Consider the following 22,599-nt stretch of genomic DNA (forward strand, 5'->3'; position numbering starts at 1 on the left):
AAGAAGAAGGGCAGAAGTAAAGGGGCAGCCTGACTCAAGTGCAGCTCCTACACAAAGTTCCATTCTGCAGCATCAGAGCCTGCCAGAGACCCCATCAACTCCAGCTCCCTGTCACTTTAGAATTTGTGTTAATTATTATACTTTGTACTTTTCAAAATCAAACTTGGAAAAAAAAAAAAAAGAAAACACCTACCAAAACAAAACCAAAAACACTACTCAGAGTTTTTTGTGTGAAATGAGGCCGAAGCAATGTGACCTGTCTGCAGAGATTTTCCTGAAGGCAGTAAGATCAAACTGAGGTTTCACTCCACTTCTAAGTGTTTCCCTCCCCCCGGCCCCCCCATCCTCAATAAACTTTTCATAAAAACAAGCCAATAAAAAAGTATTTTCTGGTTTTTTTTGTAAGATGCTTTTAAAAAATAAACTTAAATTGCCCCATGAAGTTGGGATAAAACATGTTAAGATAGGAAAGGGACAGACAAAACACCTGTTGCAAAGACTTGTACACTCAGTAAAAAAACCAATTGCTGCTATTTTCTAAGAAATACACAGTACTTGATGGAAAAAAGTTAGAAAAAAGGTTTTCAGACAGTTTTAAACATAAATCACAGTGACAATAAATTCTGGCATATACATATAAACATAGCTTTCATCAAAACACAAGGGCTTTTAAAACAGATCATGCTTTATTAAAAATAAAACACAATCCCACAAGGCTTGGAGAAAACATCCAGCACGTCTTAGAATTTACCTTGCAGAATGTTCTTCCTTCTTCCAACACAACTATACCCTACATCTGCTTTCAGGGTACCATTTCTTTACAACAATATACTTTTTTTCATATCACAGCTCAGACTTTAAATGGCTTGTATTCAACCAAAGAACAGAAACTACAGACTTGACTACATTATTCACTACAAAATGAAATGCAAACTTATTCCTTGAACATGCTGCTATGTTTCAATTATCCACATGAGGAACACTTTTATAAGGAAATTTTAATATTGTCTAACCTTCATGGTTTCACTGTATTTTTGTTGCAATAATAAAAGATAGTTACCATGAAGGATACGACTGGATAACTGATGTACTGATTTTTTAAATTGTGGAGTTTTTATCTTTTTATAAAAATTTTTGTTTAAAAAGGGCAAAAATAATTTCAAAATTTGTAAGTTAGTATTTCATTTCAGTCACAGCATTGTGTTGCCATTTCCATTCAAGGTGTAGTGGCTAAATAAAATCATATAATTTAAACTGGTTGTAAAAAGAAATCCAGTGATCTACCGTGGATTTAAGGTTTATGACTTTCCTCTTATTATGTATTATTGCTGTTCTAGCGTGCAGTCAGAAGGCCTTGATCGGGACTACTGAAATCAGCTGAAGAGTGCAGAAAATTTGCATCCCAGCTCCAGCCTCCTAAACCATGCAGGCTCTGCACTTCCATGGAGGGAACTGCAGCATCTGCAGGCCCCTACCAGGAGAATAAAGCACAGCTATGCAGAAAACAACATACGCCAACAACCTGACACGGTCAGGACAAATTTCCTTTCAGATCTAACATTAGAAGAAGACAATTAAAAACGCAGTAAAATATGTGCAGAGACACTCAATTTCCTATTTGCATCTATTTCAATGGGAAGACAAAGTTATAAATACTATAACATAGTAAGTCCAATTTTTTGTTTTGTCACCTTTCTAGAAGAACATAGTGATCTAAGAAGCAATTTATATTTAATATCCAGTGCTTCCTTTGAACCTTCCAACAAGAGCAAAATAAATAAGCAAACATTTAACTTGTTAAACGTTGTACGTTCAAAATACAAATTTAAAAGCAGCACTTTAAAGCTCTATTTTATATTCAAAATCAATGTTGATAAAAAAGAAAGCATAAGTTAAAATAATTTGGTTTTGGTACTCTTCAAAGATTTAAAACATGCACATTAAATAAAATACTATGGTTCTATTCAGAATTAAAGCTCTGTTTAAAGACACGCAACTAAAGCTCTTCTGAGTCTCAGAGTACTTTTTAGCAGACACTCTAATGACCTTACACCATAAGGATTTTCTGACAAGTGTTAAACATCCACAGTGTATAACTGACCTATTTGTAGTATTTTTGCTCAGTTACAAGGTTTGGGACACGACCAGCGTGTTCACAGATCATAAGCAGCATGCTAAGCTACACCACAGAAGACAAGATGTGAGGATACATGGGTATCCTCAGGTTTGCTTCCAATGGGAGTTGATTGTGTGTGAATGGAGATTTAAAACATAACAGGAAGTTACACATTTCCTCCAGGGATGATCACCTTGGAAAACAACAGCTGAGCAACACATGTAGCATAAAAATCACAGCAAGTCATCTCCTGTGGCTAATATAACTTTGGATGGAACAGAAAAAACCCTACACAATGCTTAAGAGTCATTACTACATGTCTCTGGGCTTCAAAAATTTAGTGAGAAATTAGAAAAAAGGTATTATTTTGATTCTGCCTTTTCTCCTTTTGCTACCATTCCACAAGAAGATTTTTACACAGATGAAATTTTTCTAATTTAGCTCATGGTGTGCAGAACTTGCCTTGACATCAGGCAAAAACAGAGGTTTGAAAGTTGGATGTTTTAGAGCTCTATTGTAAAAATATAATCACCTGTACTACTGACACCACTGAGCTTTAAGTAACAGTCACAACACTGTTGAACTTTCTTCTATAAAAAAAAATTGGTTCAAAAAGACAAACTGTGGGAGGAAGGGACAAGGGGAGGGATGATACCCAAAAAAAGGGCTTTTTGTAAGATGAAATTGATTAATTAAATAGATTCAGATTTTTGGAGAAAATTCCTTTTGAGAAAATAAAACTGATTCCCAAAGGCTTTTGAGGAAAAAATCATGAAGCATTTTATTACTTCAAGTCCTTCATCCTTTAATAACAATTTTTAACACTCCAATTTGATATATTTTAAAGAATGATAATGTAAGGATTATTTTTTTCAGTCAACAGTCACTTAGAGGACTGAATCAGTCTTCAAATTCTGCCCTAAAAGTGGTATAAACTTTGTAAAACCATCCTCATTTGTTAAACTTACTTAAACTCAGTAGACCAAGAATATCAGATCTGAAAAGCACCACTTTTCAGGTAACACTGAGGTAAGACTGGAAAAGTTAGCCTCCAAAAAGGAATATTGTGTGAAGAAAACAGTAAATTTAATTAAGCTCTAAAAAGAAGTTACAAAGAACGCGATGAAGTTTCCATGATGAACAGAGCGAGTGGTGACAGGCTTGAACCTCTGCTACAAAATGCTAGACTGGACCTCAGAAAAGACCTTTCAAGGGAAAGAAAAAAGATCACTCAAAGGTATTTCCTGGGAACACTATAAAACCTCCAATCTGAGAGGTCTTTCAGAACAGGTCAGACAAATATCTGTCAAAGGTTCACTGCCTTTGTGTGACCATGAATGACATCCCCAGATCCTTTCTGAGCCCATTTTTCCATGATTCTGTTGGAAATCTTCTAAAGATGAGAAAGCTCTAAAGAAAAGAAACTTTGTCACCAATAATGGTGACAGTCGAAAATCAAACTCAAAAATCTCTAACAAATATACATTTAAAGGATTGGGTTTTGTTGGTTTTATTCCTCAGGTACATACCATAGGTATACATACACGCCATACACACCTTTTTCATGTCTGTCATCAATTAAACACAAAAGTGATTCTAATAATACAAAACTCTCCTTACTGCAATTGCAAATTCAGTATATATCAGAGATATACAAAAAAAGTGTTCTCATAGTGCTGATCTTCAAAAATCCCTCCTCTGATTCAATGCACATGGACATTTGTAATACACTGTGACACTGATAACCAGGATTTTCACTAAATGGATAACAAAAATTCGAGTTTACATTTGGACTCTGAAACAAAGACACTGGGAATGGGTCCCATACTACTCAGAGTGGCCTTAAAGACAAAAAATCTTCAGTGTTTCTGGTCACGTTTTCATTACTCAATAACTTGTAACTTTTTCTCAAAGTACTTAGATCCAAGACCTTGACAAAATAGAAATGTATTTTATACCATTAGCAATTAACTCTGCTGTTTTTTTCCTTTTCCTCTTTGCTCTCTATTCCTCTATGGTTTACAAAAGAAACCAAAAGCCCTGAGGGTTTTGGTTGTGGGTTGGGTGTTTTAGTTGAAAATAAGCAGTTCTGCCTTTGAATTTCCCATATATATAATTGAAAATGAAAAATAGGGGAAAAAAAAAAAAAAGGTACAGGGAGGAATCTGTAGAGAAATAGAAAAAGACTATATATTTAGACATCAAACTGAATTCCATCCTGCAAAAACAACAACAAAACTTATAAGCATAATTTATGGCGAGTCTCTCTATTTTCCCAAGACACAAAGCCTAATAAATATTTAATTTCATACACAGAGTGCCTAGGAAGGCATTGAAACTATATAAATACAAAATTTATACAGTTTATATACATAATATAGTAAAAATATATAAATATATAAATGGCTTTTCAACAACATTCTGCCCTAGACTATACCAGACAATGTATCTGCAACTAATTGAAGTGTCTCTGAAGAAAGATAATCTTCATGCTTTTCTTGTCTCTTAATTGGCTACTGTGTATTGAACTTGCTTGAATAACATCAAGATTGAAGGGGAAAAAACAATGAACTTACTTCCTTATTTACTCCAAATCCTCCAAGACTAAAATCTCCTCATATCTCACTTTGTCCTGCCATAGCTATGCATGTAAATGACATCATAAACCTGAGATGCCGCACAGGAAAGAGCTGCTAATAGCATGGAAGAGCATGTAAAAATCTTTCAATACTGGTGATCAAAATTCCTTTCTCTTAGAAATTTTGAAACAATTCAGAGATAGTTGCTTTATAAATTTGAAACATCTGTACTGTTTCCATGAGCTGCAACTTCAGAAGAGTTACGGTGTTTAAAGGCAGTAATGCATCCCCTCTTTGTTTTTTCAACAAGCTTGATGTCAAGCAAAAATGCTTTCTCCAACTGGTTACTGATAATAATCTCCCATCATGTCTTCCATAATAATACAGACTGCAAAACAAATATTCTTTAATTGTTTTTAAACTTAATTTTTATAAAGCCTTATATAGCTTTAAAGCAGATGCTTCTCTTTCAGAACTAATTCCAGAGATAACCTCTGACTTTGCACTCCTGTGTCATATATCCCTTGAATATTATTAGTTATCCTTTGCATTTTTAACTAACCAAGTACCACTGGCACAACTATCTTAAGCAGTTTGGAGTCTGACCACAGTTTTGTATGCTGACTCAAGTAAGAGGGAAGTTATTACTCTAGATTTCTGACACTGGCCTTCTTCAACAGCACAATTCTTGTAAAAACTGCAGTTTCCTACCTCACAAAGTAGCTGATGAGACACAAACACAGCCCAAAAGGTGTTTCATTACAACCTTCTAGCATTATCTCTGAATATATTTTATATAAATCGACTTCTTATTATATACTGTTGGCAGGTTGCCCTAAAGAGTTCACCCCTCTGCACTGGAATAGCTTCAGGGAACATGTTCAAAATTCAAACAATCCATTCCCTCCTAAACACCACATTAATGGCTACAGGATAAGAACCAGAATATTTACCTATTTAATACACCTCATATAAGACAGTTTACCTGCCTGTCTGATCTCAGATACCCCAGTTTCCATAACATTACATGATCCACACATTTTTTCCTCCCTTCCCCTGTTTCTATCTGAGATAGCAGGAAGGGCTTTCTTTGCAGTGAAGGATAGGGGAAACAGGTGGTTTTGTTTGTTCTTCTCATTTAGATGAATATAGAGTTCTGGTGGATTAAAGTTCTGGTATTTAGCATTTTGATACAGTTGGCATTTATTTCTACTCAAAGGACTCAATTGTCTAGAGTTTATTTCTTCTCCTAGCAAGTTGGATTTTTTTTCCCAGCAGATCTTCTGGGAGAATGTCTGCAGATAGGATTAGATTGGAAATGCTATTGCCTTCAGTGTACTTAAGACACTGGCAAGGATGAGAATTTAAATGAGAGATTTCAGATGTCTGCATTATGCACTTCACAAATTCTTTCTTGCCTAAGGGAGGTAAGAACAACAACAACCCTAACTCATTTCCAAGTTAATTTAAAAGCAGAATTTGATGGCAGAATATTTGCATACGTTAGCTTCAAGACAGATGCAATATATGCCATCAATATTTGCACCCATACATTTTAAGGCTTGGTTTTCTTTTCTACAAATACTTTGTGTGCACTACGAAAGCCATGCAATCCTTTTTCCACTGGGGGTTTTTAGAAAGTAAGGGGGAACACCCCAATTCTTATAAATTAACAAAATATTCCTTTGCAGGGGAAGGACTTGATCAATTTGTATTTTTCTAATTTTCAGAATATATGTCTTCATCTTGTATTTAATTTCAGATAGCATGTACTAAGTAAATAGTTTTCTGTACATATCATAACTTTGTTTTCCTTTAGAACTAGGAAAGAGGAGGCAGTTTAGAGGCAATTTCTCCCATTAACACATCAACTTTCTTAATGGAAGTTTGTTTTTCGTATAGAATGGATTTGAGTTATCTCTATGAGAGATGCGCTATACAACTGAAATGCTTCGCTAACCTAGAATGACAAGACACAGCTACAGAAGAAACACATGTAGGCACAAGAAAAGGTGGTGAGAAAAATGAAAGGTTCCACTGGCTTTAAGTATTCTTAAAAGTAAGATATAAGAATAAATGCTAGCACAGCACTGCTCCTTAATCTCCCACTCAGGTGCCAAATCAAGAAACACAAGAATTATTAGCAGCCTCAGGAAAAAAAAAACAAAACCTATCTCAGCTGCTGAGTTGGCAACTACTCTTATCACTTCTCTCTAGCAAAATTGAGGGTTATAGCCCAACTCTTGATCCCACTGAAGGGATCTTGGCAAATCCAAAGGGAGCTGAATTTGGTCTCTTTCTCTTCCAGTCCTCCAGAGTTTCACTGACATTACTGGTTGTCCTAAGAAAGGACACTTCTCTTATATCTGGGAAATAACTGTGTACATACATAAATGAAGAATTGACAGTGTTTCATAGATGCTATTATCTGTTAATTAGAAATGTTTGGCTAAAAAAAAAAAAAAAAAGAGTAGGCAGGGGGATGTGCTGAGCCTGTAACTGTGTTTGTCCATATTTTACATTAACTGAAAACAGATATACATTAGTCTTTCATTATTCTCAGAAAGACAAATTAATTCCATGGCTTTTCAATACTCCATGCTGACACCAGTTTAAAACCTTCATTTTCTTAAGCTTCAACATTAACCTTGGAAGCATACCTACACAATTTCGCTTTTATTTCCCCTCCTTCCTCAAACTCTTCCAAGACTATTAATTTGAATAAGCATTTCAAACCAGAAGAAATGGACTTAAGATTGTATTTTAGTTTACAGATATTTGTTTAAATCAATGAATCACAAGTAGTTTAGAGTGTAATTTAATTATCTGGGCATGTATTTTATGTGTGCAGAATTACGACTTTTACTTTATTACTCTCACTGGAAGAGCGTATCTTCATCACAATCCTAAGCAGGACTGTAAATTTCACAACTTCAAAGGACAGAAGAGCAACCAGGAAATCATTCCCGAAGCAAAAGTATTAGAAAATTTGGCCTAAGGTACTCAGCAGAAAGCAAATAAAACCTGAAACACTATGGATACAGACTACAGCTTCCCAACAGAAACATAAAACTATCATTCAATACAAAGCTTTGTTTTATTCTGTATTTCTTTTTTCCATTACACTAATTTATCCTCCCCAAAATAATAAGACTAATAGGAAATTGTTTTCAGAAAATGTTTTAGAGGGATAATAAGATAATAGATGTTTTGCCAGTCACTTCTCTGGTGCTCAGAGCTGCTTGAAGGAATGACACTATTTGAACTGAAACAACAGTAATAAACACTGGTTTACTGCAGTACTAAAGCATGTGCTGAAGGGTGAACTTTTGTAAACATATCAAGGGAAACATCACGACATTTGAAATGCTGACTGTTCCACTTCTGCATTAAAACTCTTAGTTTTACAGATAGTTGAAAGTAACTGAACTTCACAAGGCCTTTAAATATGTCTATGTGTTCTTCAAGCTGAAAGTATTTTCTACTACAGAAGTTACAGCAGACTGAAGAAGGCAAATATCTGCTAAATGCAATAATCTAGGGGAAAATCTGTAAATAAAAAACACTGCAAAAATGGAGTGTTGATACTGCCAAAATTAATCAATAATTAAAGTGCTTTGACAAGAAGCTTTCAAGAGCCTCTATCATCTGAATGTTAAATTATGAAAGTATGAATCAGATGTCACTGAATACAGCAGTGTTTCATGTGAATATCATATGTTCCTGCACTTTTGAACCTGAGTAAAAAGACTCAAACCTTAAATTTAAAAATCTATTTGTTATTTATTGCATTCTTATACCATAGTATCACAATTGAAAGAGTTTTATTTTAGAGGACTGTTAAAAAAAGAGTAGGGATAGCATAAAAAGTACTGGTTTTATATAGGTGATATTTAGTATTTGGACAAAGTAATATAAATTTTATTCTGATTAAGTGAGTCTAATTAAAGGAGCTTATGGTTTCTGTGTTGACTACAAAAAATTTCAGACCAATTGGTAAAAAATTACGTAGGATTGGATAATTGAAAGATGTCAGGTACCAAGAATACCCAGGTGACAAGTAAGAGTCCTACAGATATCTTGGCCTTCACACCAAGGTTTTCATCTTGATGTTCATAAACCATTTTTCTTCACAGTTCATATCTAAAAAGGTTTAAAACAAGAAATGAGCTGTGTGACAGCAAGGACATAAAACCTCTTCCTGTAATTTCAAGGGGTAGGAGCTTGAAAGCGAATGCACAGAAGTGCTTTGGGTTTTGGGAGTGTTTTCTGCTTTGGTGGTTTTTTGAGTTTGTTTCTTTTATGAAGGAAAAGAAATACCTAAAACTAGAGAAGGAAAGTGTGATTTTTTTCCAGTGAAAAAGGGAGAAGTAGGTAAATTTGATGTTGATATTATTTAAGGCAATAATGTTTTTTTACTTATTTATTGTTTACTAGCACTACCTCGCGTTTATGAACATAGTCGAGCTGATTCAACGCTGAGGATGTGCACTACATGGGACAGACAGACTTCTTGGCCAGTGTTCCAGCTGCCTGGCTTCTTGCAGGCTGAGTTTTTGAACAGGATCACAACACTTTAGGCACAAAGGCTACTTCATCTGAGCTAACAGAAACAACCACATTGCTGAGAGCAACCACAGGCTGCGAAAGCACTGCTGAGAAAGCAGGTGATGTAATAACAATGCAACGTAATATCTATATTAAAGTTGCTAAGGAGTTACTTAACAGCAGCTTGGAGCTATGTAATGTTGTATTTCAAGTTCATTTCAGGCTTTTCTATAGTGAACATGAAAGTAAAGACAGAGGCATTTCCAGATAATGATGTGTGCAACTGTACAAATAGAATCTACAAATGTGCTACAGCTCTGCTCATAAACTGATAATTTTCACAACAGGAGGTCTGTTGATTGCCCTTGACATGAAAGATATCTTAAATTTCAAGCACAGCCTTCTTCCTCCTTCAAAATGTTGTAACTGTACGTTATGCTGTCAGCTTGATACAATGGATTACTTTTGATGACACTAACCTTGGAATATGGTAATATCAATGATTTTTTTTCTTTATTCAATAGTGAATCATTTTCTGGGCTTGCTTTATTTACACATTGGAAGCACTCTGGAGAAGTTCCACTGTAATAAAAGATGGGGAAATACACAAAATGGAGTGGCTGGTATTTTAGAACACCTAGGTCAGACTGTGAAAGCCTAGATAACAAGCCATGTAACTAAATCAGGGAAATTATATTCTTAGCTTTTTAGATTTCTAACTTATGGTTAAGTGCACATATCATATGCCACGTTCAGAACTGTTCTTAACTCCCATCTGTTTGATCTCTTTCTCCTGGTTTTACTGACAGCAAGGGCTATGCCTAGATTACAGTTACTACTACACAGAAGACTCACAATAAAACCTTGCAGTATTATAAATATTTATCCAAACTGGACTTCCATGAAATGGGGAGTCAATCCTTCTGGTCTCATGACAGATTTTAAACGCAGCTGAGAAATGCTGGTATAATTGTTTTATGAACTTAATGTAAAAATTAAAAATTTATAAAATAAAAAGATCACCAAGCTCAAAATTCATCAGAACAAGATGCCTGTATCAAAAGCAGATTGTCCTATGAAATCTGGAAAATCTGGGGTTGTAACCACAATAGTGCACTTTGGATGCATATCTATAACCTGCTGTAATTTGGTCAACTGGAAATGATGCTTTGCTTACTGTATATTTGTGAGTCTATTCCTTCACTCTCCATTGTTAAAGAACTTAGGCTTTATATTCCTTGCTTCATGAAGGAGAGAAGTAGTACAGGAGTACGGGATGAAAGGAATATCTCAACCAACATACTCAAATCTACAAAGAGTACATCAGAGTTCATTGCCAACACCAAGACTTCCTGTGCATACACAATAGTGTAAATATCTTCTTTCAGAGGACAAATTTTAAAAGTGTAATCCTCTTCTCCCCTCAAAAGTTTTAGTCAATCATTCATCCAGTGTCTTCCAGTCCTAAATGCGTAAAAAAAGAAAATGCAGGGACTAAATAGAAAAAAAAAAAATCACAGACAAAACCAACTAAACAAACAAAAACTCACCAAAACAAAATCCAAATAAACAAAAAAAAAAAAAAAAAAGGGAAACTCAAAAAAATCCCAGAGTGACTTGAGATGGGGTCTTTGAAATAAACTTGTACAGAGAAAAACTAAACAGTTTTTTTTAAGCCTGTATTATGTAACACCCAGTTAAATGCTGATGTATTGGTGTTGACTGCGTACTTGATTTGTTTTGTGTAAATTACAAATAAAGGCACCCTAACCATTCAGCTTAAATTCTCAAGGTGGCAACAGTGAAAAGATTTTAGCATATGGAGAAGCTAAATATGAAGTTCCCCTACTGTTGACCTACCCTATCCTTAAAACAAGCTCATGTTAAATCATTCACAAAAATAAATACTGAAGTCACACCTTTAAAATAGCACAAACAACATCCAGTGTAAACTATTTGTTACCTAACCACGCAGGAGAACTCTTGCCAGTTTACATCCCAGGCAATTTTTCACTAAGAGACAGCGAGTAAAATGTAGAAGTTTGAATAAAAATTGAGTTAGAGAACTTGAAACTATAACCCCTTTTATTTTTCCCCTTCTAGTTGTCAATTACATTAAAAAAAACCCCAAACACCATGACTTCAGGACACCACCTCTGTATGTGCATAAGAATGGAAGACACACAATCAGGACTCCCCCCAACTTCCTCATTTACTGTATTCCCAGTGGTCTCCTGCAACGTGGCCTCCCCCTTGCCCTTTGCCAAGGGTGCATGTCAGCCCTACTCTCCACAGCTCCAGGTTCAAAGGAGATAAGGTACATATCTCTCAGAACAGAAACCAGTTAGAGAGACAGTGCTCTACAACACCCGGTTGCCAATGCCATCAGTGACAGCTGGAGATCGACACATGTTCATCTCCTCCAAACAGCATCATGATGAATTCTGTGAGCTCTGAAAGGTGCCTCAGCTGCCAGTTTAGTCTCTTTGCAATGACAGTGTGGTTCATGTGGATACCAAAGAGGTTCTGGGACGTAACTCCAGAATTTATTAACTGCTATCAAATCCCTCCTTCCCCCCCCACCGCCCGTATCATTAGCAAATTTATCCTTAAACATGTACACACAAGGACTGCACAACCCTTTAAGCATATCATCCTCTAACACTTTTTAAACCTGACAAAGTGGGATGAAAGTTTTTTGCTCCATCAAGGTCTTGTATCTGCAGCTGTTCCACATGGCAAATTCCCATTTCATTAAATTGGTGCTCTGTCCCCAGAACAAATGCAAAATCAAACTCACAATGAGAATATACAATGCAGCTTGATTCTGAGAACAAAGTATCATTTTGTCTTCATAATTCTGCATTCAAATGATTCTTTTAATTGCCATGGGAATTCCATAACCCTAGTAAAATTTTTCTTTTTTACTAGTTAGAGGACAAATACAGTACATCAATATTGTATTTTTCTATATGTGTACATTCTAGCTGTTATTTCTGAGCACTGTTACAGGCTACAGAGAGAAAAACACCTGCATCACTCTCACTACTCCAGCCCTGACAGAAAGACATAGTCTGTTACCAAGGCAGAGACACAGCCTTTGAAGGTCAAATTTGAAGGTTTTTCTTCATTAATGACATACATACCAGTACGAAAGTGATTCTAAACAAGCTGCTGCTTGTAGCGTTGAAGGTCCTTACAGCACTAAACAAAGCAATATAACTAATGACCTTTTAAATTTTAAAATGTATCTTCTTTTGCCATATACATTTTATTGCTTCATACGTGCCTTCTTATGTTGCACAGATCAAAGTGCCTACTGAAACAAGCAGGTGTTTAATTCCCAGAGAATGTGCCAATGCCAGAAACCTGTACAAGCACTGCAAATCTGTTACACACGGAAGCAACAGATCCACAGATACTGGTGCTTCCCCCTATGGAAGGATAACCCAAGAGAAAGTGATGAAAAAACTTCACTCTGCAGTAAAGAATGAGAAGTCAACATTCTGGCTTGTTTAATTAAGGGGAAAAGCTTGGATGGAAAAGCTTCCAACCATTAGTCAGACTGCACTATCAGAATCACAGCAAATAAACAAGAATTTGGCAAAGGCAGGCACCGGGAAAGATTCTGAAAATGAAACAAACAAAAAAGAAAGCAGTTCCCTTATGAGAAACACTCCTGCAGATATTTAAAAAATTAAATCTATACAGTTTACAAAAACAGTCTGTTTAGCTACTGAATTTACCAGCCTAATTAAAAATTCTCATATATATCCATTTTCTTTGCTGTTAATTTGAATTGCTTTTGTCCAGTTTGAATATTCATTGATAATATATATATTGACAATGAAAAACACTAAAATATTTGAGTGATCAATTTCCTTAACAGCTCATGACGTTTCTAAGAAGGACCAAAAACCACACCTGCTTTGAGAAAAAAAACACCTGAGAAGTTTTATGATGGAAGTAGAAAGAGACATCAATTTTCCACAATAAATTACTTGTATTTAATTTAAGCGTGCCATAAAAAAATATAAAATAAAGAAGGGAAATGAATGCTCACTGAAACATAATCAACTGAATGGGAAACATTACCAGCATAGTATTAAAAATGGAAATCTCAGGAATATTCTTCTAATGATAAGGAGACTTTCATAAATCTTTAAATCCATACATTTCCACTTTCAAACCAGGCACACATGATTTTGTGATTTTTTCCCTACTTTTAGTGGAATTTAGCAGCTCAAGGCTGCTCAAGGTCCAAATTCTTCACAAAAGTTCCCTCTGAGTTTCTCAGATGTTTTTCATTACTTATGTTGAGGGTTTTCCATAGATTTAGGCATTCAGTTTAGAATTCAGCATATGACAGTCTTCAATTCACCTTTTGTATGCCATATACAATATCTTAGAAATAAATTAAAACATCACAAGTACAGATTTTCATTTTGTATTACTGTTATTTAAAAGAATGCTCAAATAGTTCAGATTTTTTTTTATATTATCATCTTTAGGAAGATGTTACAGTATTCCTTCTACATCTCACTCCTTTTTATTGGCCACTACAGCTATAATAATTATATTGAGTGATGTGGTTTTCTTTTCTGATACTCTTTTAAATACAGTCAAGATGTCCACACCTAAAAGGTCTTTATATGTAAAAACTTGAAAATGAAACATTAATCCTTACATGTCTATATTATTAAAAAATACAGTATTGAAGACTTATCTATAAAAAGATAAAAATGTTGCTTCTTTTCTTTCCATATTTCCACTTATAAATATTACAGACTACTAAAAACTCATCAACTGTGAGAGATGCAGCCAAACTGGAGACAAATTCCATTGCTTCCTAACATTCTCCATCTGAACTCTTATTTTTTCCTAGTGCTTTGTCCCTCGGACAGAAAACTCTTCTTGCAACTTCTTCCCAAATGACTTACCGGCAGTGTTTATGTGATCCTGTTAAGGTTTCAATCACAAAGCATTCCCCTTCATTGAGACAATACGCAAGATCCTTGTCTTTGCATGGCTTAAAGTGCTCAGATCGCTCAGTGGAATACGTTGTGGTATCTGCGGAGAAAACAAAAAAAAGGAAAGAAATTCTGTGAGGCTAAATATTGGATATTCTTAGAGTATAACACATAAGTTTGATCAAGCTGGTCTCAGTAACATCAACTGACAGACTAATCAACAGAAAGCAAAAGCACAGGGCATGCAAACCTCAGTGTGACTGCAATATTATTTACAGTCAGGTTTCTTAAATGATTCACAAGAGGATGCTTATATTTAGAACTATTTGCAACAAAGTTGGAGTATAATTTCAACCACTTCCAATTTCCAAAGTATCCCTTCTAAAATGTAAAGACACCTACTTAGTATCCTTTAACCAGAACAATATTTTCATACGAAATGGTTTTAAATAAGATACAATTTTTTTTCAAGAAAAATGAGCCAGTTAACAGAGCATCAATCTAAGAAACCCTCATAAAACCCACTAATAAAATGAAGTGGGGGGAAAAAAAAAAAAAAAAAAAAGCCAAGTGCTGAAGGTCAATGCTAATTTGCTTCACCAGTCACAAAACCTAGCCTAAAACTTAACACAAGCAATGTACCAGAGACTGTGTGATTTCAGGTACACCATCTGTAGGCTTCTATAGGTCCATCCAAACACCCCCAAAACACAGATAAAAGGCTTGACTACAGGTTGAACTTTTGGCTATACCTTTGGAATATACAGTCAGATAATTATATTTGGAATAGGTTGACAGCATGTCCGGATAAGCTATCATTCTTGTCTTCTAATAAACCTCTTTAACCTTTCCAATCCATTTGGATTAATCAACAATAAAGTGAAATTTTCAGAGGAAGATGTCTGACTGACAGATATTTTAATTTTTCTTCACTGAGACAAGGTTTTTTTTCTAATTAAGAGTGATTTTTCAGAGTAGATGATGATTTCCACAGAGCCATGGTTCAATCTTCATATTCAATCTTAATTGAAAAAGTTATAATTCCTAATGACTTTGTGGGATTCTAATATATATTGAAATAGCAAAAGAACATTTCATTGTATACTATATAGACCAGCACAAAATATGCTGCCTTATGTCAAAGGAATAAACCAGTGCCCAATGGACAGAGAGCCTTGCAAACTGAGAATTATACAAGCACAATAACTTGCTTTTTGCTCATGACTCAATAAGAAGGCAATATATCCGCCAAGGTAATCCCAAAGTTGAAAACCAAAACACTGAACCCCAAGACATCTGTAACTATGGCTCTGCAAGAAAAAAATCAGATAATTCCAAAAATATTTCCAAGTAACTTTTTTCGTTCTTAGTACATTTTAAATAAAACTATGCTTAATTTTTTCTTGCATTCAGACTGTCAGAAGATTATTATAGTACATTGGTAAAGAATAAGAAAATCTGCACCCTAATCTTTGTATACAACACCTTTTTTTTTTTTTTTTATCCCCCTCTCCTCTCCAGAGAAAAATATTGTAGTTCAAAGTTTTCAGTGGAGAGAAAAAAAATCCTAGAAATAAACTCCTTTCAAATGTTTTCATAAATTCAAAATGAAAGGCCATGTCCTTATCCCCCATGCCAGCACTTACACAAAGTTGCAGACTACAGAGAAACTACAGTTTTTAATGATTGCAAGCAAACCCTGAACTGAAATGTATCAAGTTGAATTTTGGAGACTATACAAAATGATTGTAAATGCAAACAGTTACCAGCGCCTCACTGTTGGTATTTCAAGAATGATCAGGTTTTCTGCAACAAAAATATCTTCACATAGAGAAAAGGTAGCCCAGTTACTTTTTAAGGTCAGTTTTACACAGGAGCACTTAAATGACCATTAGGAAAAAAAATAATCAAGATAAACTTGACTAATAAGTTATATTTCTATCCATTTTAAATAAGGAAAACTGAGGATGTTATTTGAAAGTACTTGTGATAATTACAAAGGGCAACTAAAACTGTTTGATGAGCAAAAACTCAGCTTGATCCAGCTTTAAAGAACAGAACACTTGCATTTGTCAGCTTGTTCTGAAGAAACAATCTGTGCAATTCCCTTTCTGAAGGCAGCTACAATACACAGACCAAAGTAATCTGAGGTGTCCCCAAAGGACAAGAGCAAAACAAGGGAGACAGGCAGTATCAGAAAGCATGTCTGTGAGGTAGTGATGCACGGAATTCTCAGAGCACAGTGTTTGAAGTGCAGGATACTCCTGTCATAATTAAATACCTTATCAAGGTCAGCATTTTAAAGTTTTAGATTAAATATATTCTTTAGAAGTTTTATTTTGCTTTACTTTAATTACTTCTCTGCTCAATATTAAGCAACCCTTCTGTTATATTTGTAAACAGGCATAAGTTGTGATGCTTCATATTCTCCAATTGGACATGACCTCAAGTTTTTCTTTCTTTGCTTTGGGTTCTGTCTCTCATCTTTCATGTTAAGCAAAACAGTTGTAGGTCATGATGTTGGTGACTTCTAATGACAGCCTTGGACTGCACTCCTTATTTTGAAAAAGTACATAACAAATTTTTGGGGTTTGTTGTTTATTTTTTGTTTTGTTTGAGGGTTTTTTGTTTGTTTCTGGGTTTTTTACATCAACTGTGGTCTTATTAAAGGCCAATTTTTATTTAAGTCTAACCACGTTGATGTATATGGACACTATGCACAGCTGATCTGTACACAGGCCTCTGGTCTGCAGAGATCAGATGTTTGGGCTCCATAGATCATTCACAACATTCAGAAGCTGTGTTACTAATTGATATCCTTGATATCCCTAGAGCTGCTTGGTACTTTCTGCTGGATGTACTCACATATAGGATATGTGAGTTTCCTGAAAAGCTATGATATTGCTGTTATTTCATATTGCATTCATGATGAAACAAACTCTGTTACAGCTTCATTAAATAATGATAAAAACAAAATCTAAACCCTTGTTCTAAATAGAATAGAAATAACAAACCAACAGAAAATATTACAGTTTGCCTGATTCTTTTTGGAATAAATAATAAATCATATTGTCTCTTATTTTTACTCCTAAACAAATTCTGAATTGACTTTTCCAGGGTGGAATAGTCCTTCATGGTTTCAAAAACATAGTAAATCAACACCATTCTATTGTGACGTTTTTAGTTTAATTTGTTTGCTTCTTTTAAGAATTGATAAAATGTAGGCATTCACAAATTTACAAGTACAGGTCCTTAATTTATTTTAGTCTTTGAACATGGACAACAGACTCAAATGTTTATAGGTAAAAAAAAGGGAATTTCTATTAAGTATTCACATGTCCTTGAATTCAGAATGTATTACTTAAGGTTTTTTTTAATTGCCATGTCTGCAGGTGTTTCATGCAAAAGCAGCAGGGCCTATTGATTTCTGCCAGAGTCTTTCCAACTAAACTGAAATAAAGAAATTTTAGGCACTCTCACTCTATTTTTCTTGCCTTACTATAGCAGCAAAGGTTAACGCCTGATTCCCATACTTCAGAAACAGATATACCATTGCCAACTCTCAGATACTACTGTTTAATCAAATGAACAAGAATTCAGTTCAAAATTCAAAGGAAGGCTTCAAGATCTTTTATTTAGAAGCATGGAGTTGGTTTTAAAAAACTCAGTCTTTGGGAACGTTGCATAAAAGTGAGGAGGAAGTTTACAAATGTTATTTTATTTTTGTATAGGTCTAAAACTTGGTCTAGAAAAGAAGTGTTAGTGAATTTGTAGTCTTGTCTCATTCATATCTTTCATCATATTTACACCAGCACAGGGTGGCTCACTATAGCTAATTTATTGAATTATCTTCAATCTGTGATATGTTACTAGAAATACTATCTGCTCCTTCATTCTAAAGGTTTCATTGTTTCCAGTACTATGCTCTGATACTGATAAACCTGTAACTACCAAGGAAAAAAAACAGGAAAAGAGAGAATGAAAGATTTAAAATATCCTGGGAAACAGTGGCATTCATAGCAGCTGTTTCTGCACAGATTGCAGCAGCAGCAGCCATTCCCATCCATCACATCTGTCCTGCAGCATTCTGACTTCACAAACAGATTTTTCTGGTTATATCTCTAACAAAACACCTTTAAATGATACTCACACTACACAGCCCTCACTACATTTTGTCCAGACAGACAGCATTAGGTGCTACAGGAAAAGCGAGGAAAAATGACTCAAGAGATCCAAGAGACAAAAAGACCCTGCTTAACTTTTCTGAAGTCACTAGTGGACAGGCATCTAATTTCTGTAATTACACAGGAAGGTTCATTTATTAACACCAGCATGGCAAATACGTCCTGCATTGCTACAGAGGAACATGAAGACACCACATTTAGTTTAATGCCAGAGCTTGAACACCCAAAGACTTTTTAAAAATACTGCATTGGGTATTACCAGCTTTATAGATTCAGTATTGGCATGCAAACTCACTTTTCCTTTATCTTTTTATCCATTTATAATGCAGCACTTCTCAGAGAACCTTTGTTTATTGAGGCACCAAAAAAAGCAAGATGCTTATTTTAAAACCCTGATCCATTTTTAAATGCACTGCAAATAAAGTAAGCCAGTTACAAACAACTTCCTCTGACAACGCAAATCCAGTCACCAAAAAAACCCTCAAAAAACCTCAAGATTTTTTTATAGTGTATTCCTTCATTACTACTGCATTGTATAAAGGCAACAGAAAAGGTCAGTTAATGGCATGCAGAGAACTAAGCTGTGTGTTCAGTGAGGTCAATGGTTAAATATTTACAATGACTCGGTATAACCAGGGTTCCCTGCAGTTCTTATAGTCACCTATTGCTCCTCTCCTGATATTTCAGAATTATGTGGTAGCCCTACAAGAAAGGGTCTTGGAAAAAAATGAAACTTCCACACAGAATAGTTTATAGATTGCATATTTGCTCACAATACAGTGAAACTTGAAAAACATACAACCTAAAATGTTTAGTTCTGTCCTCTTAGAAGTAAACAAAAGGTAGGCAGGGGGAGAAGACACCAAGTCCTAGCATGATATTCGTTAAGGGAGAAGGAGGGAAAAACAAAAACTTGAAAGTAAACATTTAGGTTATGATTTAGTCTTAGCTGATGGAAACTCTTTCTTAAGTTGCTGATATTTGTTAAATGAACATTCCAGACACAGGCATTTTTAATGGCAAAGCAGAGATCTTGTTTTGGCTGTGCTAATTGAACAGTAGTTGACCTTAGCCATGGAGACTGCTGGAATAATTAAATTTAAAAAATCTAGTAATAAATTATGAGAATTAAAAAAAATAAAACTTCAGGGGTTTAAAATAATGATAGGTTTCTTGTTCTAAACTTACTTGAATTTTTGCATACATTTATCTATGATTTGAGCCAAAAGCTTAATGAAAAGTATGAAAAATACTTTATTGCATTAACAGAGACAGTTTTGTGTAAACTAGCAATAGAGTTCTGAATACAGAATATTCAAGAAGCTGCCCCTCAGCCATTTTGTGTCAGAGAAAATTTTATTTAATCCAATAAGACTTTAAAGGCTTTGATTGCATTGTGATATAAAGCAAAACTGTGCTATAGATATGAGACTTGTTGGAGCTTTTCTATTATCCCTCAGATTCAAATGAACAAAGCAGTGTAATTTAGCAACAAACTGATAAAGCAGCAGATGCAACAAAACAGTGTCATTTACACTAGTTGTCTTCGCACTCAGATTGTGGAGGTAGCTCAAATTATCACTGAGAGATGGCACAACTGTTTTTCTTTTGTATTTAATTCAGAGGATTATATAAGAAAGCTCATGTGGTACTAACTCAACCAGTCCATTGCTATGAAACATTCCTCTGTCAGTACAAACAAGCACATCTTTGAACAGACTGCTTTCCTCTGCATATCACCAGGACACAGTATCGCATGCACAACTGCACAGAAACAACAGCTCAAGTTCCAAAAGAAGAAATTAAAGACAGTTATCTCTCAAAAAATCAGCACATGCTCCCTTGCCAGCAATTCCTAAATTAATTGTTACCTTTTTCCAGAAACAAATGTTGTTCATATTTTCTAAATGTTTTTGCAGTTTGAAACCACAAATAAAAAGTATTAATACATATCTTTAAAAACACAATAAAGGATTTTCAAGTTACTAGTGCATTATTAGAAAAATATCACATGCTATTAGAGAACTTCTTGCTTGCTGCAAAACTCTTACAAATAAAAGTATACCTTGGCTTTCATGACTGCAAAAAAATCAAACCAAGCAAAAACAACGTTCAAGAATAGGCCCACCTAATGGTACCTTGCAAGAGAAACTCAAAAGGAGAAAAGGAAATAATGCTGGCATCACTTTGAAATGTATTATCTGATCCTATCTGTCAGAACTCAAGTGCTGAACCCTGAACACCGCTGAAATTCGTCCGAATTGCACATCAGAGGCTGCATTCCCTGTGCAGCTCCAACTGAAACCAGTGAAAGCCGAACAAATGGGAGATGACTCAGGAGAGCCCCGTGGGACACAAAAGGCCCAGGGTATTTCAAAAGTTCAATGTCTAGGAGCCAAAGAAACAGCAGTGACTAAAACTCTAAAAGGTTTTAGCATTCAAAGTGAAGAGTTATATTGAAAATTGAGTGGTGACAGTTCTGATGGGCACTTTAGGTGCAGAGTGCTTTTGCCAATCAGACCTGTATTCAGCTGGGCTTCAGAAGGACTTATTAATTGATCTAAAAGAAATTAATGGTGAAATTCAGTGAAAAAGCAGCACACTCACAACTGTGCCAAAGAAGATTCATCCCCCACACCAAGGTTTCTCTTTCCTCTGACCCCTGGCACTCCCATCTCAGCATACTGACTTCTCTGGAGACACCAAAACCCTAGAGATTGGATGGCACTACTGCACCAAAAAGGGGCAGCTTTTTGGGGATGTGAAAACAGCTCTAGAAAATAGTTTCCAACAGGTGGAGAAACTGAAATACTGTTAAATGAAGATACTTCTCAGGACAAAAAAATCTAATTTATAAACAAAAGAAAAAGACTTCCAGAGATGCTAGTAAAATTTTGGGGGTTGGGAGGGGACAGGGACAGGGTACACACTCAACACCAGAACAATTCTGATAGGTTAACAGATGCTAGAAGAAAGCAAGTACCACACACATCTGCGATGTCTGCAATCAGCAATGCTCTGAAACAAAAACATAATCCAGCTCACCAAAATCTAATGAATCCAATCAAGAAGGAATATAAGAAAACACAAGAAGTGCAATGACCCAAATAACTCAGTATTTCTACAACATAAGAGGTGTTACAATTATTTTTTCATGTAGTAAAAAAAAAAAACAACAAACAAACAACCAAACAAAAAAATCAATTAACAGTCCTCCAAATCTTTTTCTTTCTTAGATCACAGCTATCTTCTTTCTCCTTCTGCTTGTGAAGCACTGTGTGGGAGTGGAAGTTAAGATACAAGGATCAGAGGAGAGTATTGATAGATACCCTAGATCTTGAAGGTAAATATTGCTGTTTAGTCCATAAAGGGACTTTAGCTTCCCCAGCTATTGCTAAAGAAAGAAATTCTAAATTGATAATGAAAGCCTCATCACTAATGGTACCTGGGAAGTGTTGTCACTGAACATCAACACTTTTTCAACCAGCAGATCTGTAACAACCTGTATTTGCATATCTTTATATACACTATGATATAAGAAAGTTCTGGTAACAGAGTACTGTGTGATTTCATAGTTTTTTTTATAGTAAGCAGTAGCACAGGGAAAACCCAGGCCTATGGCTACATAGGGCAGGGAAACTGGTCACTGAGTGCTGCCAAAACTGAGGTTACCTGGGCTGGTCTATGTTCTATGGTTTATAGTTCTTCTGGATGATTTACCACTTTCTTCAAGTTGTACAGAAATCATTCAGCACTGTGTTTTCAACATTTAATAAATCACTTCTTGCAGTCACTGTCAAATTACTGTAGGCTAAAAGATAGATATCTAATCAAATACAAGAATTATACTAGTTTTATGGGGAAACCCTAAACATTTTCAAGTAAAAATATTAAAAAGCTATGAGTAGGTTGGTTGATTGTCAGTGTGATGCTCTTTCTCCAAAGAACTGAAAGAGGTGAAGCAAAGCATTGAATAGAAACACAGGAAGTAAGAAATGCAATTTTAACTTTAGCTTGTGCATGTTTCCAAGGCATGTAATCTAAAATTCACTACTGCATCTATAATTTTGACATCCTTGTTATGCGGACATGCAAAGTCAGGAAATGAAACATGAACCTTACTCTCAGCATTTTCTTTCATTAAGAAACCCACACATTCAACATCATATTTTTTTTTCTTAATTTCATTTCCTCACTTGGAT

The 22,599-nt window shown here is 35.1% G+C and overlaps 1 protein-coding gene across 1 annotated transcript in view; it reads right to left on the reverse strand.

The window, feature by feature from the left end:
• Positions 1–22,599, reverse strand: part of NRG3 (neuregulin 3) — a 371,204-nt gene that overhangs the window by 209,228 nt on the left and 139,377 nt on the right. The window contains exon 2 of the mRNA XM_027893033.1: positions 14,184–14,313. Within this exon, the coding sequence (XP_027748834.1) occupies positions 14,184–14,313 (130 nt within the window). The remainder of the gene's footprint in view (positions 1–14,183; positions 14,314–22,599) is intronic.

This window comes from Empidonax traillii, unplaced genomic scaffold (genome assembly GCF_003031625.1).
Source record: "Empidonax traillii isolate 1590-97213 ecotype Southwest subspecies unplaced genomic scaffold, ASM303162v1 scaffold376:size1174107, whole genome shotgun sequence".
NCBI lineage: Eukaryota > Metazoa > Chordata > Aves > Passeriformes > Tyrannidae > Empidonax > Empidonax traillii.